Here is an 18917-nt window from a genome sequence, read left to right as displayed (position 1 = left end):
ACACATAAAAAGGCTCAACATTAAGCCTAGCCCCGGTGTAAGGGCAAGTTACAATGAAACGAAACAGAATTTTACGCTCCAATAATTTAGCTTTTGAAATGAAAGCACACATACAGTAAATCTCGCGAGTTTGTGTTTGTGTGCTGTTGAGTGTTTTGTTTCCCTGTCCCCTAGTTATCTGGGTTGGCCTAGTTTGTTGGCTTGTGTGAGTTGCATTTTAAGGATATTGATAAGGTTCACGCAGAGAACGATTTTGTTGTAAAAGTCTCAGAATGTATTCCTCATCAAACGCATGTCCTTAAGGGACTGAACTTATCCAATCACCAATTGAAGGAAAATTGAAATAATTTGACGATGCCTTATTAAAGCATTCAGAGGAGAGCAAGTGAACAAAATGCGTCCAAATCTAGACATTTAGTAGAGATCCAACAACATTGTTGCAAAGGCAAACTTTCTTACACGAGATTCTGTTTTTCTTTCTTGACATTTTTGGCATTATTAGCAAGAACACCCTGTAATAAGAGTAAGTACTCTGCGTGCCAGCTTCAAATGGAACATCAGCATCAGCAGAGAGGAAACTCATGGTGTGGTCCCTGAGTGTCAGTACGATTCTCTCAAGATATACTATCGTTTAGGTACTTCCTGAGTAAGGCTCGGCTTGCATGTGATCCATTTTCGCTTGAATAGTGCCAAAGTATCCTCTTCCTTCTGTAGCACTATCCGAATTTATTCTTTCATGAAAATGGCGTGGAAACCAGTAAATGATGGTTGCGTGCATTGTACCAAAGCATCAGCAACGTTAACAAAACCTTTTATTAAATGTTGAAAATTTGAGCAAAATATAATAAACAAGAGTGTAGTGACAATTTTTGACAGTTAATGCGAAAATCACTTATTTTATCGTCCATTCTTTTTTTTCTCAATTCCAGACAACAACGTCGAGTTACACCTCAATCTTTTTGGAGACGATCCAATGGTACAGCAGTGTAGCGGTGGTGAACCACCATTACGGTGGTGGCGGTTGTCCTAATGTCCTTTCGCCGGACTATCGCCACCGCCATTCGGTTCCTGTCACCGAGGGAGCCGGATGTGAGCCGCTTTCGTCGCAAACGTTACCAATACTGCTTACCACTATTACTACTAGATCCCAGCAACGATAGGAGCGGTTACCACCACTATCATCAAACGCTCTAACGCCGTAGAAACTGCGTAGCGCAAGCGATAACTCGAGAGGTAGCACAAGAAGCGTTTATTTTAGAGCTGCTGTGGAATCAAATTTTTGAAGCATTGAAGGATTAAAATTCTTTGTCTGTGTGCAAATTGCGGCACACGTTTCACGCATCGGTAAACGGTGACCGAATGAAACAACAGTAGCACGTGGAGGCTTAGATAGGATTTAAGAAATCTATCGTTGAGATAATAAGCACCAGCGCAGGATCAATTTCTTGGTGTTTAAGTTTCACTTGGTGGTGCGTAGTTTGAATTGTTTATCGACGTTCAACATTTAGAAGAACATTTCCCTAGCTTAGGGCGTAGAACGATAAATGGCAACGAGGACGATGGCTTCCGATCAGAAGGATGTCCTCGCTGGACTGAATCTAGCTAAACTATCTGGTAAGCTTTCATACAGAGCTTCGAATTTACTAAGATTTATCATGTTCAATACAATTTTCAATACTTTTTTTAAACTTTTAGTTCAATCACCTGCGGCTCGTCTAAAAGAGTTAGAAAACCTCATCCTCGATCAGGTTGCAAACAATAACTATAGCAATAACGGTAGCAATGGAACCACCACCACAAACAACTCCAGCAGCAGCCCACTGTTTGCGAGTATCCTCAGTGGAGCAGTTGCGGCTGCGGGTTTGTCCGGGGAAAAGTTCCTGTCGGTGGAAACGATGCTCGACTGTTTGCTGGTGCTGTACGACGAATGCTGCAATTCGTCGTTGCGCCGCGAGAAAACGGTGTCGGACTTTATCGAGCTGATGAAGTCGGTTGTGCAGGGCATCAAACAGTTGCGGCTGTCGCGTGACGATTTCGAGGTGCTGAAGGTGATCGGTCGCGGTGCGTTCGGCGAGGTGTGCGTCGTACGGATGCATCACACTAGTCAGATCTATGCGATGAAGATACTGAACAAATGGGAAATGTTGAAGGTACGTATGAATGGAAGTCGATCAGGGTTTCGGTTATTATAGGACTAATTTGGTACGTTTGGATTTCTTACAGCGTGCCGAAACGGCTTGCTTCCGAGAGGAGCGAGATGTGCTGGTCTTTGGTGATCGGCGATGGATAACGAATTTACATTACGCTTTTCAGGACGACATAAATTTGGTAGGTAGCCAATTCATTCTCCCTGAACCTGAACTGAACACTGTTCCAACACGATAGTCTGAACAAAGTTTTTGACTTAATGCTTAAATTTGAGGAATCTTTACGAGTTTAGTTATCATGTTGGGACACCTTAAATCTCCAAAAATCTACGAGGCTGTCGTTCAGGACCACAACGTACAAGTTGGTTTTAATTTCTTTTTCTTCTTTTCTTCTTCAGTATCTCATTATGGATTACTACTGCGGCGGTGATCTGCTAACGTTGCTGAGCAAGTTCGAGGATCGTCTACCCGAGGACATGGCCCGGTTCTACATCGCCGAAATGGTACTAGCAATACATAGCATCCACGAGCTAAAGTACGTCCATCGGGACATTAAGCCCGACAATATAGTGCTGGATGCGAGTGGGCATGTTCGGTTAGCTGATTTCGGTTCCTGCATGCGGCTGGGCCCACAAGGCACGGTACAGTCGAACGTAGCAGTCGGTACACCCGATTACATTTCGCCCGAGATACTGCGTGCGATGGAGGACGGGCAGGGCAAGTACGGACCGGAATGTGATTGGTGGTCGCTGGGTGTGTGCATGTACGAGATGCTGTTCGGTGAAACACCGTTCTACGCGGAGAGTCTAGTCGAAACGTACGGCAAAATCATGAACCACAAAAATTCGTTCGATTTTCCGAACGACGACGAAGAGTACGGCGTGAGCGAACAGGCGAAGGATTTAATCCGGCGGCTAATCTGCGCACCCGAGTATCGGCTCGGACAAAACGGTATCGACGATTTCAAGGCTCACCCGTGGTTCGAGGGCATCAACTGGGAGACGATACGCAACGAACAGGCACCGTACATCCCGGAAGTTTCTAGTCCAACCGACACGTCCAACTTCGACGTGGACGATACGGATATCAAGCTGTCGGATGCTGTGCCGCCCACAACGAACCCTGCCTTCTCCGGTCACCATCTGCCATTTGTGGGCTTCACCTTTACGAAGGATAGCTCCCTATCGGACGTTGGTCGATTGTCGCGTGCCATCACGACGAATAGCATTAATCAACCGTTGCCACCGTTAAAGCTGGACAAGCACGGTTCGGAGGAAAAGCAACGACTCAGTCCGGACAGTACACGGAAGCTGCAGGATGAAATTAACATCCTGACCAAGCGTAACTGCGAGCTAGAGAGTCAGATCAAGAGTTTCGAACGAGTGGGCGCCATGTCGGTAGGAACCGCCGCTTCGGCGGCTGACTCCGTCGACGGTCAGGTGGATGCAAAAATTAAGGAGAATGAAAAAATGATACGATTGTTGCGGCAAGAAAAAGATGACCTGCAGAAAGAGCACCAAGATTCGCTGGATCGATTAAAGCAGCAGGACAAAGAGCTGAAAGATGCACTGGAACAGCGCAAACTGGCGATGGCCGAATATACTGAGGTAACAGACAAGCTTTCTGATTTGCGCCAACAGAAGCAGAAACTGTCGCGGCAGGTACGCGATAAGGAGGAGGAGCTTGAAGTAACGATGCAGAAGGTTGATACGCTACGGAGCGAGCTGCGCAAGACGGACAAATTGCGCCGTGAGCAAGATGCGCGGGTACAGGACCTAATCTCCGAGCTGAACCGGGAGCGTCAGCAGCGTGAGCGTTCGGAGGAATGTTACCGTCAGCTGCAGATGGAAGCGCGCAGCCGAAGCTCATCGGAACTTGGTTCTTCCAATTCACTTGGTATTTCTTCATCCGATTCTATCCGGCTGGAGATTGATCGGTTGGAGGTGGAGTATAGTGAAAAGATTAACCAACAGCAGACGCGCTATAATATCGAAATATCGGCCTTAAGAGATCAGCTAAACGAAGCGGACAACCATCGGGAGATGCTTCAGCGGGAATTGCAACAAGCGCGCGAGAAGCTTGACTCGAGTCGGCTTGAATCGCTCACCGACTCGGAGGAAACCATACTGGAGTTGCGGAAGCGGCACGAGCGCGAGAAAAAAATCCTGCTCGACGATAACCGTAAGCTGATCACGGATCTGGAGATGATCAGTGAATCGAACCGGCGTCTGACGGCCGAACGGCTGCAAATGGAAAGCGAATATGAGGACCTAAGGTAAGTTTTGTGGAGTGGAAAGATATAAGTCTACCGAGTATGTTCGGGAACTCTCATCACGTTTGTATCTCTCTACACAGAAATAGACGCCAAGCATTCAGCCAATGGGAACGTCAGATAGCGGAAATCATTCAGTGGGTATCGGACGAGAAGGATGCCCGCGGTTATCTGCAGGCGCTCGCAACCAAGATGACCGAAGAGCTCGAGTACCTGAAGCACACCGGTCCGCTCAATCACAACGCGAGCGATAACAAAAACTGGCGCAACCGACGCTCGCAGAAGCTAGATAAGATGGAGCTGCTAAATTTGCAGAGCTCGCTGCAGAATGAAATTCAGGCCAAGGCAGTAATTTCCGAAGAGCTTACGCGTACCCGTACTGATCTCGTGGCAGCTCAAAAGTAAGTAATTAATTTAATGGGTTATGATTAAAACAGAGGTTTGGAGTCTATTTTTTTGTATTTTTTGTTCTTCTCCAGGGATTTGCGAGAAACACGCCAGATCTGTGAATCGATTGGTAGCGAACTGAAGCGCAAAGAAAGCGTAATCAAGGAACTACAGCAGCGGCTTGAATCCAACGAAGGATGTGAGTACAGCGTAGTTTATTGGATTTATTTAATCTTTTGTTTTTGTTAATAACCGAGGGAAACGCTACGGATTTTTGCAAGCTTACCTTTTTTTGGTCGAACTACGCCTAGTGAGATTAGTTCGGGGATTGAAATGTTTGATTTTTAGCTGTTACATTCGCGGGGTATATGTGGAGCATTTCATTGGCTGCTGTACTTTTGGAAGCTTTGCTTTTCTCTCGAAAGCAGAGTGATTTATTTGTGCTTGAGAAAGCCAAACGCATCAAGGAGAGAGAGAGGGTGTTTTATCGTTTGCGAGACACAGGAACTGTACGAAATGATTGCTGTGGTAGTATAACGCTGTTTTTAATGTGCTTCAATAGGGTGCTGGAAGTATCGGTAGTGTTGGGTAGAACTTATACCTAATAGTGTAACACACATTTTTTTGTCCGTAGATAAAGGATTGGCTGCAGTCAACGCTTTTTAAAAAATAACAGTGCTTTTCGTACCTGTGTCTCCAGGATGGTATTGGTCGCTCTCTCGGGCAATTTTATCCATCGATGGTGCGCATTTTTGGCCATCAAATGATAAACTTTGGAGCAGAGTCAGGTTACTAACCCCACCCGGTATTAAAGTATATAACAACTTTAAATGCATTCTATTACATAGCCCACCCAACAGTGCTTGCTTGTATTATGTACGTAGCTCATCGTCAGATCAGACTGATCCAATGAATCTAATCAGGATGAACCAATTCGATCGTTTTATCAGAAAGCGAATAGGTAAATTCAATCGTTCACTTTTTTGCACTCGGATGTACCTGCTGTAATGCACGAGTTTTTATGGCCAATTTATTGTTGCCGTCCCGTGTGACGTTAGAAATAAATTATGCAATAGTAGTCTGAAACACAACGGAAATGAATTGCAATGTGTAAATATTAGTATCTTGACTTAGATCGTGGTAGTTGTGTGATGAGTTTGCGATTAGCAACCTTCTCAAGATATACAGTGACGGACGATGGATTAAGATCAGTTTTATATCCGATATTCCAACGTGCATAAACGATTTTCGCCACCCAAAAAAGTTTAAAAACTTTCAGACCTCCAGCTAACTCTTTACACTATCAGAACTATTCAATTCTAATGTTAAAAAAGGACAAAGAAGACGCCCAAAACTACAATGATTTTTCTTTTGAAATTTAGGATTGATTAATAGTGTTATTTTTCGGTCTTACTTTCACAACTATTTTCATAGTTTCAGCAGGTACTTTTAAGCAATTGTCCGTCACTGTAGGTAAAATTTTGCAAATATATGTTGTAGAATTGCTCTTAGCTTCGAGGAGAAAAATTAAATCCTCTCTACTAAAAGCAAACATTTATATATTGCAAAACTCAAAAAAATGATAAAATGTATCTTGTACAACGAGTAGGGCTTCCATAAAATACGTCACAAAACGACGCGAATTGAGTTAATAATCATATATTATAAAATTATCTCTCACTTGCTGTCTGATAAACAAAAACAAAACCTTATTTATATAATATATGCCACTTCCATCCTAGTTCCCAATGTCCAATGTCATTGTCCAGTCAATCCACAATCTCTGTGCTATTGTGTGTTTGTGTGTATCTATTCTGTTAAAGTAGTAGCCTCCCGGACCATGAATCCTGGGGAGTCATGGTGCCAAATGATTGTCTGAAGGTTTGTTTTCTGGGTGTAAGCAAAGGTTTAGAATACAGATCTTTCAGTAAATGCAACGGGAAGAGATAAGTCAAATTACAGTACAGGAGACTTTCATAATAGCAGTATAAAATAGTTGGTTAATCAAATCCAATTCTGGTTTTAAATAAGCATTGAATGAAACACAGAAAATATGCGATTAGTTCTGCTTCTTGGGGTGCGCCGCTCTGGAGCCGGCGAAAGCAGTTGTAAGATAGATCTAAACATAATGATGGAAAATGAAATAGCCTGGACAATATCCTCTGGTGATATAGTATTTTATATAGCCTCACTATAGAATCCTTCGAAAAGTGTGCTTGTGTGTATGATGTTTGTGTGCGTGTGCGTGTTACCTATGCGTGCCTTACAGGCGTGCATAATCACTTTTGTTTTGAATTCTTAATGCTGATCCAAACTAAATTTGTTTGATTGTTTCCTCGTCGACGTCGTATGCTCCATCGTTCAACATAAAAAAAAAACAACTTGTACCAAAACATCTCTTAAAAACATTCTCCATTGCTCCGTATGTGCTTCATTGAAAAAAAAAACTGCATCTGTGAATATGGTTTCACCATCGGCTCGCAGTCTCGCTCCCGGTAATGCAACTGTTGGGTCATCATGGCGATGGATCGACAACAAGCAGCCGGAGAAGTACCAGTAGCATACGTGGTTTGGGTAGCGAACTGAATCCCACCGGTAGTGGACGTTCACGAAGTTCAAGAGAGGTAGAAATGCGAGACGTGCTAGAGACGGTTCGAAAACAGCAGCTGACATCGGCTGCTGGACCGTCCTCGTCCCCCAGTACCATCGCTACCGATGAAGATGATGATCGGATTGTGGAGGAGCTGCTGAAGGATCTTCATCGTGGTGAGGGAAACATACGACCAACAACGGAAGGTGGTAGCAAAGCGAAAAATACAACACTGACAGGAGACACAGCAGAGCTGACAGAGTTCGAGAGAGCTGTCTTGAGCAAATACATCCGAGAGCTGCAGGAAACGGGAGGAGGATCTTCGGACGTGCAACACAAAGCGCAGGCGAACGATCAAGGTGATGATAGTTTGCGTGATAATAGGCTAAGGAATGGAGGAGCACAGCTAGACGAAAATGCAAATCAACTGTTAATGGACAGCGGTGCGACTATACCGGATGTGGATCATCCTCAGTATGCTCAACAACAGTCGGCTGATGAAAGCGAGAAGGCAAACATAAAGGACGAAACCTTGCCAATGGCGGCACCAACAGCACACCCACAGGTTGTAGCATTGGTTGATAGAAAAACGCTCACTAGCACTGGCATTAGCACGGCTAGCACCACTACTACTACTACCACTACAGCTACTATCACCAGCAACTGCAGCATCTTCGCCGCAAATAACAGCAACGAATCATGCATTGACTATCCGTCGAAGAGCGACGCCAATAGTGCCCGAACGTTGATGGGTGACGCTAACGCTGCTAACGATCATAACAGTGTTACGCCATCCATGTGCTGTTGTACCACTACTACTACCACTGTTACTAATGATGGTCTAGAGCAGCCGGTCCTAGCGTCCTCAACGAATGCATCGTCGTCCTCCTCATCGCCGAGCGTGGCAGCAGCAGCAGTAGTAGTTGTGCGGAACCATGAGACGGCATCCGATGGTGACGGTGGTGGCAACGCGACAGTGGCAAGGGCAGCGATCCGCAACCGAACAATGAGACGCAACTTTTCCGTGTGGGTCGGTGTGACATCCTGCGTCTGGGGACTGTTGCTCTACCTAATCAAAACGTATACGTAATACTTCTTTCTTCTTGTATTTTCCTCCCTGCCTATCCTCACCAAACTGTGTGTGTGTGCCCGCCAAATACTCTTTTATCGCTGCCTGAAACAAAAAAGAAAACATCCCTGATTTACCCTTACACAGTCCATGAGGGAGTTTTTTTTTGGTGTTGCAGTTTAGTAATACGATTTGTTTGTAGTGTTTTTTTGTTGTTTTTTTTTAATTTTTTTTCCACTTTTTTGCTTCTGCTAAAGTACACCCGAGGCATTTATTTTCTCTTCCAATGCATTACTGATCTGTTGTGAAAAATGGTTTTGTTTTTCCTTAATTATTATCTGATTATTTTTTATTGAGCCTTTTTTTATTGTTTTATTTATTACTTTCATTTTATACACGTGTTTTTTTGTGCGCTGTGTTTTTTGTTCCGCTTTGGGTTTTCTAGAGTTTTGAACGACTTATCCTTTAATTCTTCTGTACATTATCTCATATAAGTGTTTGTGTTTGTTTTCGCTTTCTGTTTGTTTTTGTATGTTGCCTTGTCATAGCATAGCATAGCATTCTAAAGTGTAAGAATTTATGCCATTTATGAAAAGTTATGTATGTTTTCGTTTGATATTTCAACTTCCTCGTGTGTGTACGTGTTTTTCTTTCCAACAGTGGCACTACTTTGGAATGTTGCAGTTGGTCAGTGGATTGAGAAGCAAATTATTTCAATGACTACGTCAAGTAAAGAAAGTTTTTTCTGTTTGTTAATTGTTTATACTACTTCAAAGAAAACTCGTTTTAGCGGTAGCCCCACACACTTTATCAATTATGCGCCTGAACGGCGCATTATCGTTAAAACTGTGTTAAGTCTCATAAATGACTAGGTAAGCACTGAGTAATAAGTTGTGTTGTGTGCGTGTTGTGCGATACCAACGTATCTGTCGTAACAAAACATGAACTAAACAAATAAACATACATTAAAATCTATTAAAAAGAAAAAAAACTTAACTCAGAAAATAATTGTACTTCAAATAAGCATAACAAAAAAGTGGAACAAAAGCAATATTTAATATTTTTGATGCCTAAAACGAAGCCTAACGAAGCGCTCAAAACTGACCAACAGCAATAAGAGAGAAACAAAACAACAACAAAATTACAAACAAACATTAAAACTCAACATCAATTAATTACGTTAATCCCCTTAATAAATCATTCCATGTATTAGTATTAGCAGCATTTTGTTTCGGTCCCCTTGCGTTTGTTCAATGCGCGTTCTGCCCTTTTTTGTCGTCCCGTAACACACACGCATAAGATTGCGCTATCTCATTTGCTCGCCACCATACGATCGTTCATTCACCAAAGGCAGTCTGCATTGATACGCAGCAGCAGCAAGAGTGACCGCTAAAGGAGATCCAAATCATTTGCAAGAAATAACCGAGAGCGTACCACCATCCTAGTCCTTGCTTTTGCCAATTGGAGTTTGATAGTAATTGATAGACACCATCTCATTTCTTCACGAATCTTCCTCATCCATCCATACGCGCTCACCGGCTGGCAGCTTGAGACATCATCGATATACTCTCATTTGAAGATGAAAGAAGATGGCGGTGATACACACAGAACTCATCCATTAAAATTGTAATTCAGACGCCGCACGACAGCATCACTCATAAATCATCTCTCCTAAAAAAAACCTCGCCCTCGTCGTGTGCCGTAGTTGCCAACTCAGCAGCATCCGGTTGTGTTGTGTGCGCCCGCGCCCGCTGTTTTCCACTGCCAAAATGGAAAGCCCTCCTTCCTTAGCGCTTTCAATGCTCCCGACAGAAATGATCAAAACCACTTTACCATGACAAAAACCCGTACGGTTTCGTACCTTCGCGCATACTAAACCCACCACTACGAATGCTCTCTACATCTGTTGTTCTTCTGTTGTGATGTTTCTTCCCTCTTGCAGATCGTTGTAACAATAATAAACTCGAACAGTGTTGTAGTTGCCATAACAGAAAAGTAACGACAACAATCACTACAACCACTACGACCACAACCATCCGAACCACCGACGATGGTGATGCCGAGCATCAGCAGCAGCAGCAGCGCTACCGTTGCTGTACGGCGGCACATGACGAACTCATCGATCCACCAACACTACCACACATCACCAACATCGATCATGCCATCCTCATCCCACTCTCGACATTGCCAACAGCAGCGAACAAGGAACTGTTGATGCCACCATCACGCTTGATTGCGGAACCACCCGTGACAGTGTTACCCTCGGAGAGAACGGAAGATCTTGTAGCGCTGCTAACGCCACCCGTAACGCCACAGTTGGTGGCACGCGAAGAAGAAGACGCATCGTACAGCGGTGTAGCAGATGGCATCAACCATAGTAACGTTTCGTCGACTGAAGCCGAAGAGAGTCAAGAACAAAACCTTGCCTATACCACACCAAAGATCGAACCGGATGATACCGCGTCAACAATCGACATCGTCTACACGACGACGGTCGATACCGTGCGGGAGAATTCGCCACCGTCACCGAACGAATCGTGGGAAGAAACTGCCAGCGGCCGGTCTATCAGTGACAATTTCCAGCAGTATTCACGCTCACGATCCCTCTCATCATTGCATGCCAGTTCATCCGGCTCACGATCATCCTCATGCTCGTCCCCGACGGTGGATGCAAAAGTACCGCCGGAACTTTCGAAATCGGCCACCGTCGCAATGCTTACGTTTCAGCGTAATCGCCGTAAAGGCAGTGGCCGGAAGCGCAAGAAGCGCCGGGAACGTCATCGGAAGTAGAGAAGAGTGTGTATGCTTTATGTTGCGTGGAGTTATCGATAGCAGTAGGTTCTAGTCAAATTTTCTGCCGATGGAAACGATGGTTGTGTGTGCGTTATATAGAGAACGAAGGAGGGTGTGGCCTTATGTGAATCTCACCGATTGTTACGCGATCATTCGTTCACTTAGCCTCGCGAGGCTGTAAGGAGAAAAGAGCGGATGGTCGTACCGTAACACTGTCGCCTGATAACAGCGCCCTCTTGAGGGAAACTTAAGTTTTGCATTATTCAGCAATGAGTCAAAATCAGATTTAGGAATTGCGATCCGATTAATGTTAAAGGATGTCTCTGGTATAGGGTCTGCTGAACTGAATTTGGAAGGTTTGCGATCGTCAATTAGAACAGTAAAATCGAATTAGATTAAACAAAAAAACTTGTAGCACCCTAGGACTCTAGGTTTTGGGGTTATGTTCGCAACACCTTCCACTTTTCGTTCAGACTGGAATAATTTTTTGCTTTCGTTAAAAGTACAAGTTGAGTTGATTCTAAAATTGTATCAGGTGCGCTAAAAAGGACCTGACAAACTATTCTTCCCATTCAAAAAATCCATTTTATTATAAAAAGGTAACAATGAATTATTGCTTGATAGTGAATTTAGAATCTTTTAGAATTTGAAATCTTAGAAATTGGTGCCCTTAGTTGCCCACTTTAATACAAGCTGTTGCGCATATCTTCAATGGGAAATGAAAAGAAAAAGAAATGTAAAACTACTTACAAACAGGATAGTATTCGAGTTCGAGAAAACCCATGTTCTTGTTACGATTTTCTCCTGGTCTGTTATATTGTAGCGTGAGAGTTAGTGTAACTGTTACACTGCTTAGGATACAATCAAACACACTAGGTGTGCGTTAGGAAAAAAAGGAACTAAACCATCTGTTGATTTAATTATTTCACATAAGGAATGTTTTTTTTTTTGTAGGCCATTACGAAACGAAAAAAGAGCAAACTAAATTTATACTCTGAGAAGGAAATTGTTGAATTCAATGAAATATAGAATGCAGAATAATGAATCTTTTTTTTTTTTTCAAAGCACATAAGGGGTTTTTATGCGGGTTGGAACTTCTTTCCCCATATCCTAATTAGTAGTAATTAATTTTTTATTTATTTTTAAACAAAAGTTCCCAAAATTGAGCTTATGTTTGGGGGGTAGGTACAGTGGTGTTTTTTATTTTATTTTTTAAGTATTTGTTTATCCGTTAACTTTTCGTAATTAACTGCTCCAAGGCTCCTGACATTCAGCTGCCCAATGAACGAACCAACACAGCTGTTAAGTATGCAAGCAGCATGCCAAATTCCACATTCATCAAAACAGTTGATATATCCGTTCCGTTGAACATAAGCAGCAATATTATGTACTGCCGCATTATCCTTGGTTGTTCCTCAAACCTTTTTATTGGTCTAAGGGCGGACATCCAACAAAATGACACACTGTTAAATGACATCACTACACTACGTTCAGCATCATGTACTAATACAACAAATCATGTGCGTTCTTTCTCTCTTTCTCTCTCTTTTTTCTTGTATTTTATATCTTCCTTTGAACATCCGCTCGAAACTGAATTTCGATCCCCCAACACCATTCGGATTTGAACCTGGAAACTCATCTGCTCATAAATATCATGTTTTGCCTTTTCTGTTTTATTTTTGTGTAAAAAAATCATGACAAAAATTTATAAACAAAACCTTCCACATGCTTACACAAACACACTCTACTCCAACATTTAATTTTTGTTTTGTTTTTCCAATATACATTCCATGTGTTTGTGTTATTTTTGCGCGCCTTCTTCATTGCTCCTGTAAATAACTCTTTGGTTTTGATGTTCGCGCGTGATGTTGGATGTGTGTGTGTGTAATAAATCGTCCTTAAAAATCCGGAACCAAATCACAGTTCTGGAAAGACCCTCCTCGCAGATGTCCTATTTGGATCACTTTTTGAAAGAGTCTGGGGGCGTTGGAAGTGGTGGTGGCGGCGGCGGCGGAGGAGGTGGTTCCAGCTCAACGACGCACACAAACTCAACGTTGGCCATCAACATGGTAAGTCCTCCAACAATTGGTAATTGATTGATTGGGATTACTGGGATAGTGTAGGTACTTAGTTTTCACCCCTGTTTAGTGTGCCACAGTTCCTTTATTATTTTAAAATCACAATCTATTCCCGTTGTTCGGTTTTGTCCATATATATATCAAGACTTGCCATACACACGATAGACCTTTCGTAAAACTGTTGAAACATTAGAAAGGTGTGGGTCACACAAGCAAAGTCTGTCGTTTGTGCAAGGGCTTACCAAAAAATCGAACTTTGTTTTTTAATGCACAACCCGTGTTTACCCCGCAAGCAGCCAACGGCAGCCGGATCGAGCAGTAGCACAGTTCCACCGCACCGCAAAAGCAGTATCGGTAGCCAGCACGTAAACACATCCACCAGTTCCTCGTCGAACAATCTCACCTCCACGAATGCACCACACCTTAACCAAACCCATAATCAAAGCCTCTCGTCACTACACCAACAACAATCACACCATCAACAGGTACAGCAGCAGCAACAGAGTCAGACCCAGCAGTTGCAATCCCAGCACACGTATAGTAATCAGCAGCAGTTGCTTCAACAGCAACAGCAGGAACAAGCACAGCAACAGCAAACAGCGATGCATCATTCAAACTATTCGATGGAGAGCGAGGATGGTGATGTGGAAGATAATAACCGCGGTCACTCACTGTCTAGCTCGAAGAGCAATCTGAGCGATCACTCACTGGTATGTAGTAATAAGTTCTAGACGGATTACTGGTAGTGTTGTGTCAATGCAAATTGGTCAGTAGAATAGATTGATAGAATAGATAGTGACCACACCATCGACTGCAGACCACAAGCAAGAAGGCTGATCCCAGAGTCTGTATTAATACCGTTTCTCTTCCCAAAATGCAGAGCATGCACAGCGTAATGATGTCCCATCAGCAGGATCTCCATCCTCATCGGCAGCAGAAAGCGAAGGTACATCAGTTCCTCGTGCGGACCTTTTCAAGCCCAACGAAATGTAATCACTGTACATCGCTCATGGTGGGCCTAACACGTCAAGGTGTGGTGTGCGAACTGTGTGGCTTTGCCTGCCACATGATCTGCTGCCCGAAGGTACCGACCCAGTGTCCGGTCCCGTCCGATCAGACGAAACGGCCGCTCGGGATCGATCCGACGCGTGGCATCGGTACGGCTTACGAAGGCTACGTGAAGGTACCGAAGCTGGGCGGTGTGAAGCGCGGTTGGGTGCGTCAGTTTGTCGTCGTGTGTGACTTCAAGCTGTTCCTGTACGACATCTCCGCTGATCGTAGTGCATTGCCGAGTGTGCACGTAACACAGGTAAGCGTTGAATGGTTTTTTTCGGGTGCATTTTTCGTGAAGTTAATGGTGTACCACTTGATTGCAGGTGTTGGATATGCGTGATCCTGAGTTTACAGTTTCCGGCGTACGTGAAAGTGATGTCATCCACGCAACTAAGAAGGACGTACCGTGTATATTTAGGGTAAGCATAATGCTAAGGTACATCTATGTTGTAGAGCGAATTTTGTTAATGATTTTTTTTCTTTTTCGGTTTAGATAACAACATCGCTTCTAGACGGTGGCCCATCACTGCAAACGCTGATGCTAGCGGACACCGAATCAGAAAAGGCGAAATGGGTCGTAGCACTAAGCGAACTGCACCGTATACTGAAGCGAAACAATCTCCCGAACACGGCCATGTTCCGTGTACGCGAAGTACTCGACAGTACGGTGTCGGCGATCCGTAACGCTCTGAGTGCGCTGATAATCGACCCCGAACGGATATTGCTCGGTACGGAGGATGGTCTGTTCTGTCTCGATCTTGATCGCAGCCAGATTGCCCGTATCGGCGAAAGCAAGAAAGTGTACCAGCTATGGTATATCGCCGAAGAGCAGTTGCTGGTGATCCTGTGCGGAAAGCAGCGCCATCTACGGCTGTTACCGATCCGTGCGCTCGAGACGGTAGATGTCGAGTGGATTAAGGTGGCAGAATCGAAGAATTGTATTACGGCCTGCACGGGAATAATTGAGCGTGGGCCACAGCCTGTGTTTTGCATTGTGCTAGCGCTGAAGCGTCAAAACACATCCCAGATTGTGGTGTACTTAGTGAATCGGGATCGAAGCCGACATCACAAGATGTGCGAATTTACCGTAGCGTACCCGGTGCAGAGCTTGCAGGTGTTATCCGACATGCGATTAGCGGTTGGTCATCAGAGTGGTTTCACCGCGTACTGCCTGCAGGGTGCGGCCAAAGCAATGCGTACGTATTGGTGTATCGAGTGGCTCCCGTACTACTGGCGAATGGCATAATTTTAAATTTTTTTGTCGCTCTCTCCACAGCTTTAGTGCATCCGGAAAATCAATTAAACAATTTCCTCAACTTTTCCGGTGTTGATGCGTGGCGAGTGATCGAAATTCAGTCCGGCCACGGCGGTAACGGTAAGTGGTTGGATGGTTGGAGTGTGTGTTGTGTTGAGGGATTTTGAAATTTTGTATCTTGCTCTCTAGTGCACGGTGAATACCTGCTCGTGTTCCAAACGCTCGCGATCTACGTCGATCTGCAGGGGCGCAAATCACGCGATCGTGAAATTATGTATCCGGCTGTCCCTAAGCATATCAGTAAGTGCAGTTTACGGACCAGTGTCGCCGAAAACGGGGAATGACAAATTACAATTTTATTTCATTACACATCTATCCATCCAGCATACTGTGACGGTCATCTACTAGTCTACTCGGAAACCCATCTGGACATTTTCAACACGCAAACCGCCGAATGGGTACAGTCAATTGGTTTAAAACGATCCCGTCCACTGATGAACAACGGCAGCCTTACGTTGACCTATCTCAATGATAGTGTCCACGTCGTTTACTTGGCAAACATGCATACGAGTAAGAATCGTTGCTCCTTTCCTCGCCTCACTTCCAATTTCAAACTTAAAATAACATGTTTTTTCCATTGCAGGAGAATTGCTCAATCTTTCACCATGTGATCGTGATGGTCGTCTAAAATCGAAACGATTCTCGTTACGCGAACCCAACCGAACCATTCGCACGTAAGGCATTCTTTTTTCTCCTTCCCGACGTTGCAAGTATGTAATGGGATCAAAATTTCTCCTTCACAGGAGTACCGATCGTCGCTCGAAGCTTATCTCTGCTCCTACCAACTTCAACCATATCTCACACATGGGCCCGGGAGATGGCATTCAGAAGCAACGGTTGCTCGATCTACCAACAACGATCGAAACGGCCGACCAGAGTACGCAACAGCAACGGGTAACTATGGTGATATAGAATCGTTAGTACGACATTTTAAGGGTTTGCTAATTAATATTGGTACCGTTTACTGCTTAGATTTCAACGATGCGCCATGCTCCTCCACCACCTCGTGCACCTCCACGTCCCTCCATGATCCACCAGTTGAATGGTAAGATTAGTTTGGTTGTATTGCTACACGTGACGCTAATTGCTATGATTCATGTTTTATTATCATTTTTAAAAAATAAACAGGATCAAACAACTCACTCCCGGGTGCAAAGCGTACGGCCCCTGCCAGGCCGCGTGATCAGCCACCGTCGTTACCACGCTCACCTAGTCCGTTGGGCAGCATGTCCTCACTACATGACGTTCTTAAGGTAAGCCCAGCGAGTTCGCATCTGTTTCCAACGAAATTTAAACATTTATCCAACGAAATTTAAACATCTAAACATTTTATCGTCCCCATTTTCAGGTATCGGTTGCGGATATGCAATCGGAATCACGGCAAAGTGTGGCGAGCAACAATTCTAGCTCGGTGTCGACCCCACCTTCCCCAACGAATGATCGGTTGAGTTCAAGCTACGACTCATAATGGTAAGATAGACAGAGACCTTCTAGCACCACTTTCCATGTGAACATAACAATTGTCGTTTTGTGTGTGTGTGTCTGGTAAATTAGTAGTGGATAAAATGCTGTTTTGGTCAGAATTGATTCCGGAACGCTCCGAAATTTCCGGAATCAATTAATCGGATAGTAGGTCTGGCATTGGATCCCGGAATTGACTCCGAAATTGGAACCGAAATCTACATTGGTTCCATAATTGAAATCGCTTCCGGGATCGTTTCTAGGAATCGATTTCTGTATCGAAATCGTTTCTTGGAATCAGAATCAAATCTAAACAATCTTTTGTTGAATGGGTTCCGAAGTCGATATTGGAATTACAGCTGCCTTATCTGTCTGTCTCCGTGTTTTCGTTACAGTTTCCTGAAATATTTCACCAAATTGCTAACCATTCGCTCCACGCTGGAACACAGCGGACGGTCGTTTTGCCTAAAGGGGCCGAACCAGCCAGCCTCACGCCATTCGGATCGCAGCGAAACGGACCGGGCGGATGACACCTAGCAACTAAGAGTTCTTTATTGTTTTTTAAAATGTTTTGTTGTGTTAAAGTTTCATTTAAAATGCGCCATATAACGTTACATTGAGTTTTGTTTTTCTTCATCTTCTTCCTTACAAAAAGGCACTTCATTTTTTGCGCCACAACAACAACACCTCATTGTAAATTAGCCCAGGCTTTATACATGTAGGATGGTTAAAAGAAGAAAACGACCCTTTCGATCCAAAAAGCGTCAGTTAGTGTTGGGTCTAAGATATTGTTTTTTTGCTTTCTTTTAATAACCCGTAGGATGAGGTGCTAAGTAACGATCGATGATCTCTTCCCCCTGTCTATATCTCTATTTACTACTCAAAACTTAGTAGAATTAGGTGTTTTCCCCTCCCCTTTTTTTAATTGTACACCTTCGTTCTTTCTCTTACAGAAGAGAGAACCCAACACTCTTGCTAAGAACATGAAGCAAAAAATAAAATAATCAGGAAACAGTTTCAATTATGACTAGCTGAAACGAGCTCTGCAAACGGGTCGGGCCCTGGAGTCGATTATAAACGAACAAACTTACAAATTAAATCGAAACAAAACAAGAGCAACCTCTTTTTGCTGTGGTGTGGTGGTGGCACTGTGTTCCATTTATTGTGCGTGTGTGTGTGTATTTGTGTGTGCGTATGTATGTGCGTAATACAACGTAAGAAAAGAAAGGTAGAAATCCATTACCCATTGCGATGTTTAGGAATTTAATGATGTGTAAAAGCAAAAATAGCAAAAGAAAAACCATTCGCCTAGTAGTTGTACGTTTTATCACTATATCTCTATATGCTCTATAAAATTATGCCATGTATTCCTGCCGAGTTATATAGTATTTGATATTCATTCCTAGAGATACATTATACATATACATGCTGTAAAAACATAACAAAAAAGTACGGTAACACGATCGCGGTAGGAAAGATCGGTTCTCTACAGCCGATCCGTTTAGAATATACGCTCTGTATTGAAGTTTAGAAAAGCAAAGGTAAAGCGCATTCATACTATAGCTGTAACAGTTCTTGTTCATCGTACACACACACGTTTACTCTCTCCCTTATTCGACGAGGAACGTACGATTCACTAATGTTTCACTCGTATCGTGGTTAAAATTCATCGAATTCCGAAACAACGATCGCGTATTAGCGTGTGGCATAGCAATATACCATATACCCCTTATAGTACTAAAAATCTGTTCT

General features: G+C 43.6%; 1 protein-coding gene across 4 annotated transcripts; it reads left to right on the top strand.

Moving 5' to 3' along the window:
- The first annotated feature begins 1534 nt into the window (after window positions 1-1534).
- Window positions 1535-17732, top strand: LOC126567743 (serine/threonine-protein kinase Genghis Khan). 4 transcript variants are annotated; one of them, XM_050224019.1, is made up of 21 exons: window positions 1535-1614; window positions 1696-2150; window positions 2224-2328; window positions 2546-4422; window positions 4503-4820; window positions 4899-5005; window positions 7291-7755; window positions 13182-13327; window positions 13633-14046; window positions 14217-14645; window positions 14713-14808; window positions 14883-15585; window positions 15666-15764; window positions 15834-15944; window positions 16029-16214; window positions 16288-16378; window positions 16448-16598; window positions 16677-16749; window positions 16833-16957; window positions 17053-17174; window positions 17561-17732. In XM_050224019.1, exons 1-20 carry the CDS (start codon window positions 1545-1547, stop codon window positions 17170-17172), a joined length of 6141 nt encoding a protein of 2046 aa, XP_050079976.1. In that variant the 5' UTR covers window positions 1535-1544; the 3' UTR covers window positions 17173-17174; window positions 17561-17732. The 4 variants fall into 4 exon arrangements, with proteins under 4 accessions (XP_050079976.1, XP_050079973.1, XP_050079974.1 ...); XM_050224017.1 differs by lacking the exon at window positions 7291-7755 and having other exon boundaries at window positions 1541-1614; window positions 13633-13840; window positions 13937-14046; window positions 17561-17731; XM_050224016.1 differs by lacking the exon at window positions 7291-7755 and having other exon boundaries at window positions 17561-17731.
- Window positions 17733-18917: the final 1185 nt, after the last annotated feature.

This window comes from Anopheles maculipalpis, chromosome 2RL (genome assembly GCF_943734695.1).
Source record: "Anopheles maculipalpis chromosome 2RL, idAnoMacuDA_375_x, whole genome shotgun sequence".
NCBI classification, from domain to species: domain Eukaryota; kingdom Metazoa; phylum Arthropoda; class Insecta; order Diptera; family Culicidae; genus Anopheles; species Anopheles maculipalpis.
The sequence above is the reverse complement of the archived record's forward strand: the minus strand, read 5'-3'. Positions and strand labels throughout refer to the sequence as shown.

Excerpts from the sequence above, each read along its gene's own strand:
- LOC126567743 (XM_050224019.1), top strand. The coding sequence starts at position 1,545 with ATGGCAACGAGGACGATGGCTTCCGATCAGAAGGATGTCCTCGCTGGA. Across the intron at positions 14,809-14,882 it reads ACGTACCGTGTATATTTAGG|ATAACAACATCGCTTCTAGA; the intron begins GTAAGCATAATG and ends TTTTCGGTTTAG. Across the intron at positions 15,945-16,028 it reads GGCTGTCCCTAAGCATATCA|CATACTGTGACGGTCATCTA; the intron begins GTAAGTGCAGTT and ends CTATCCATCCAG.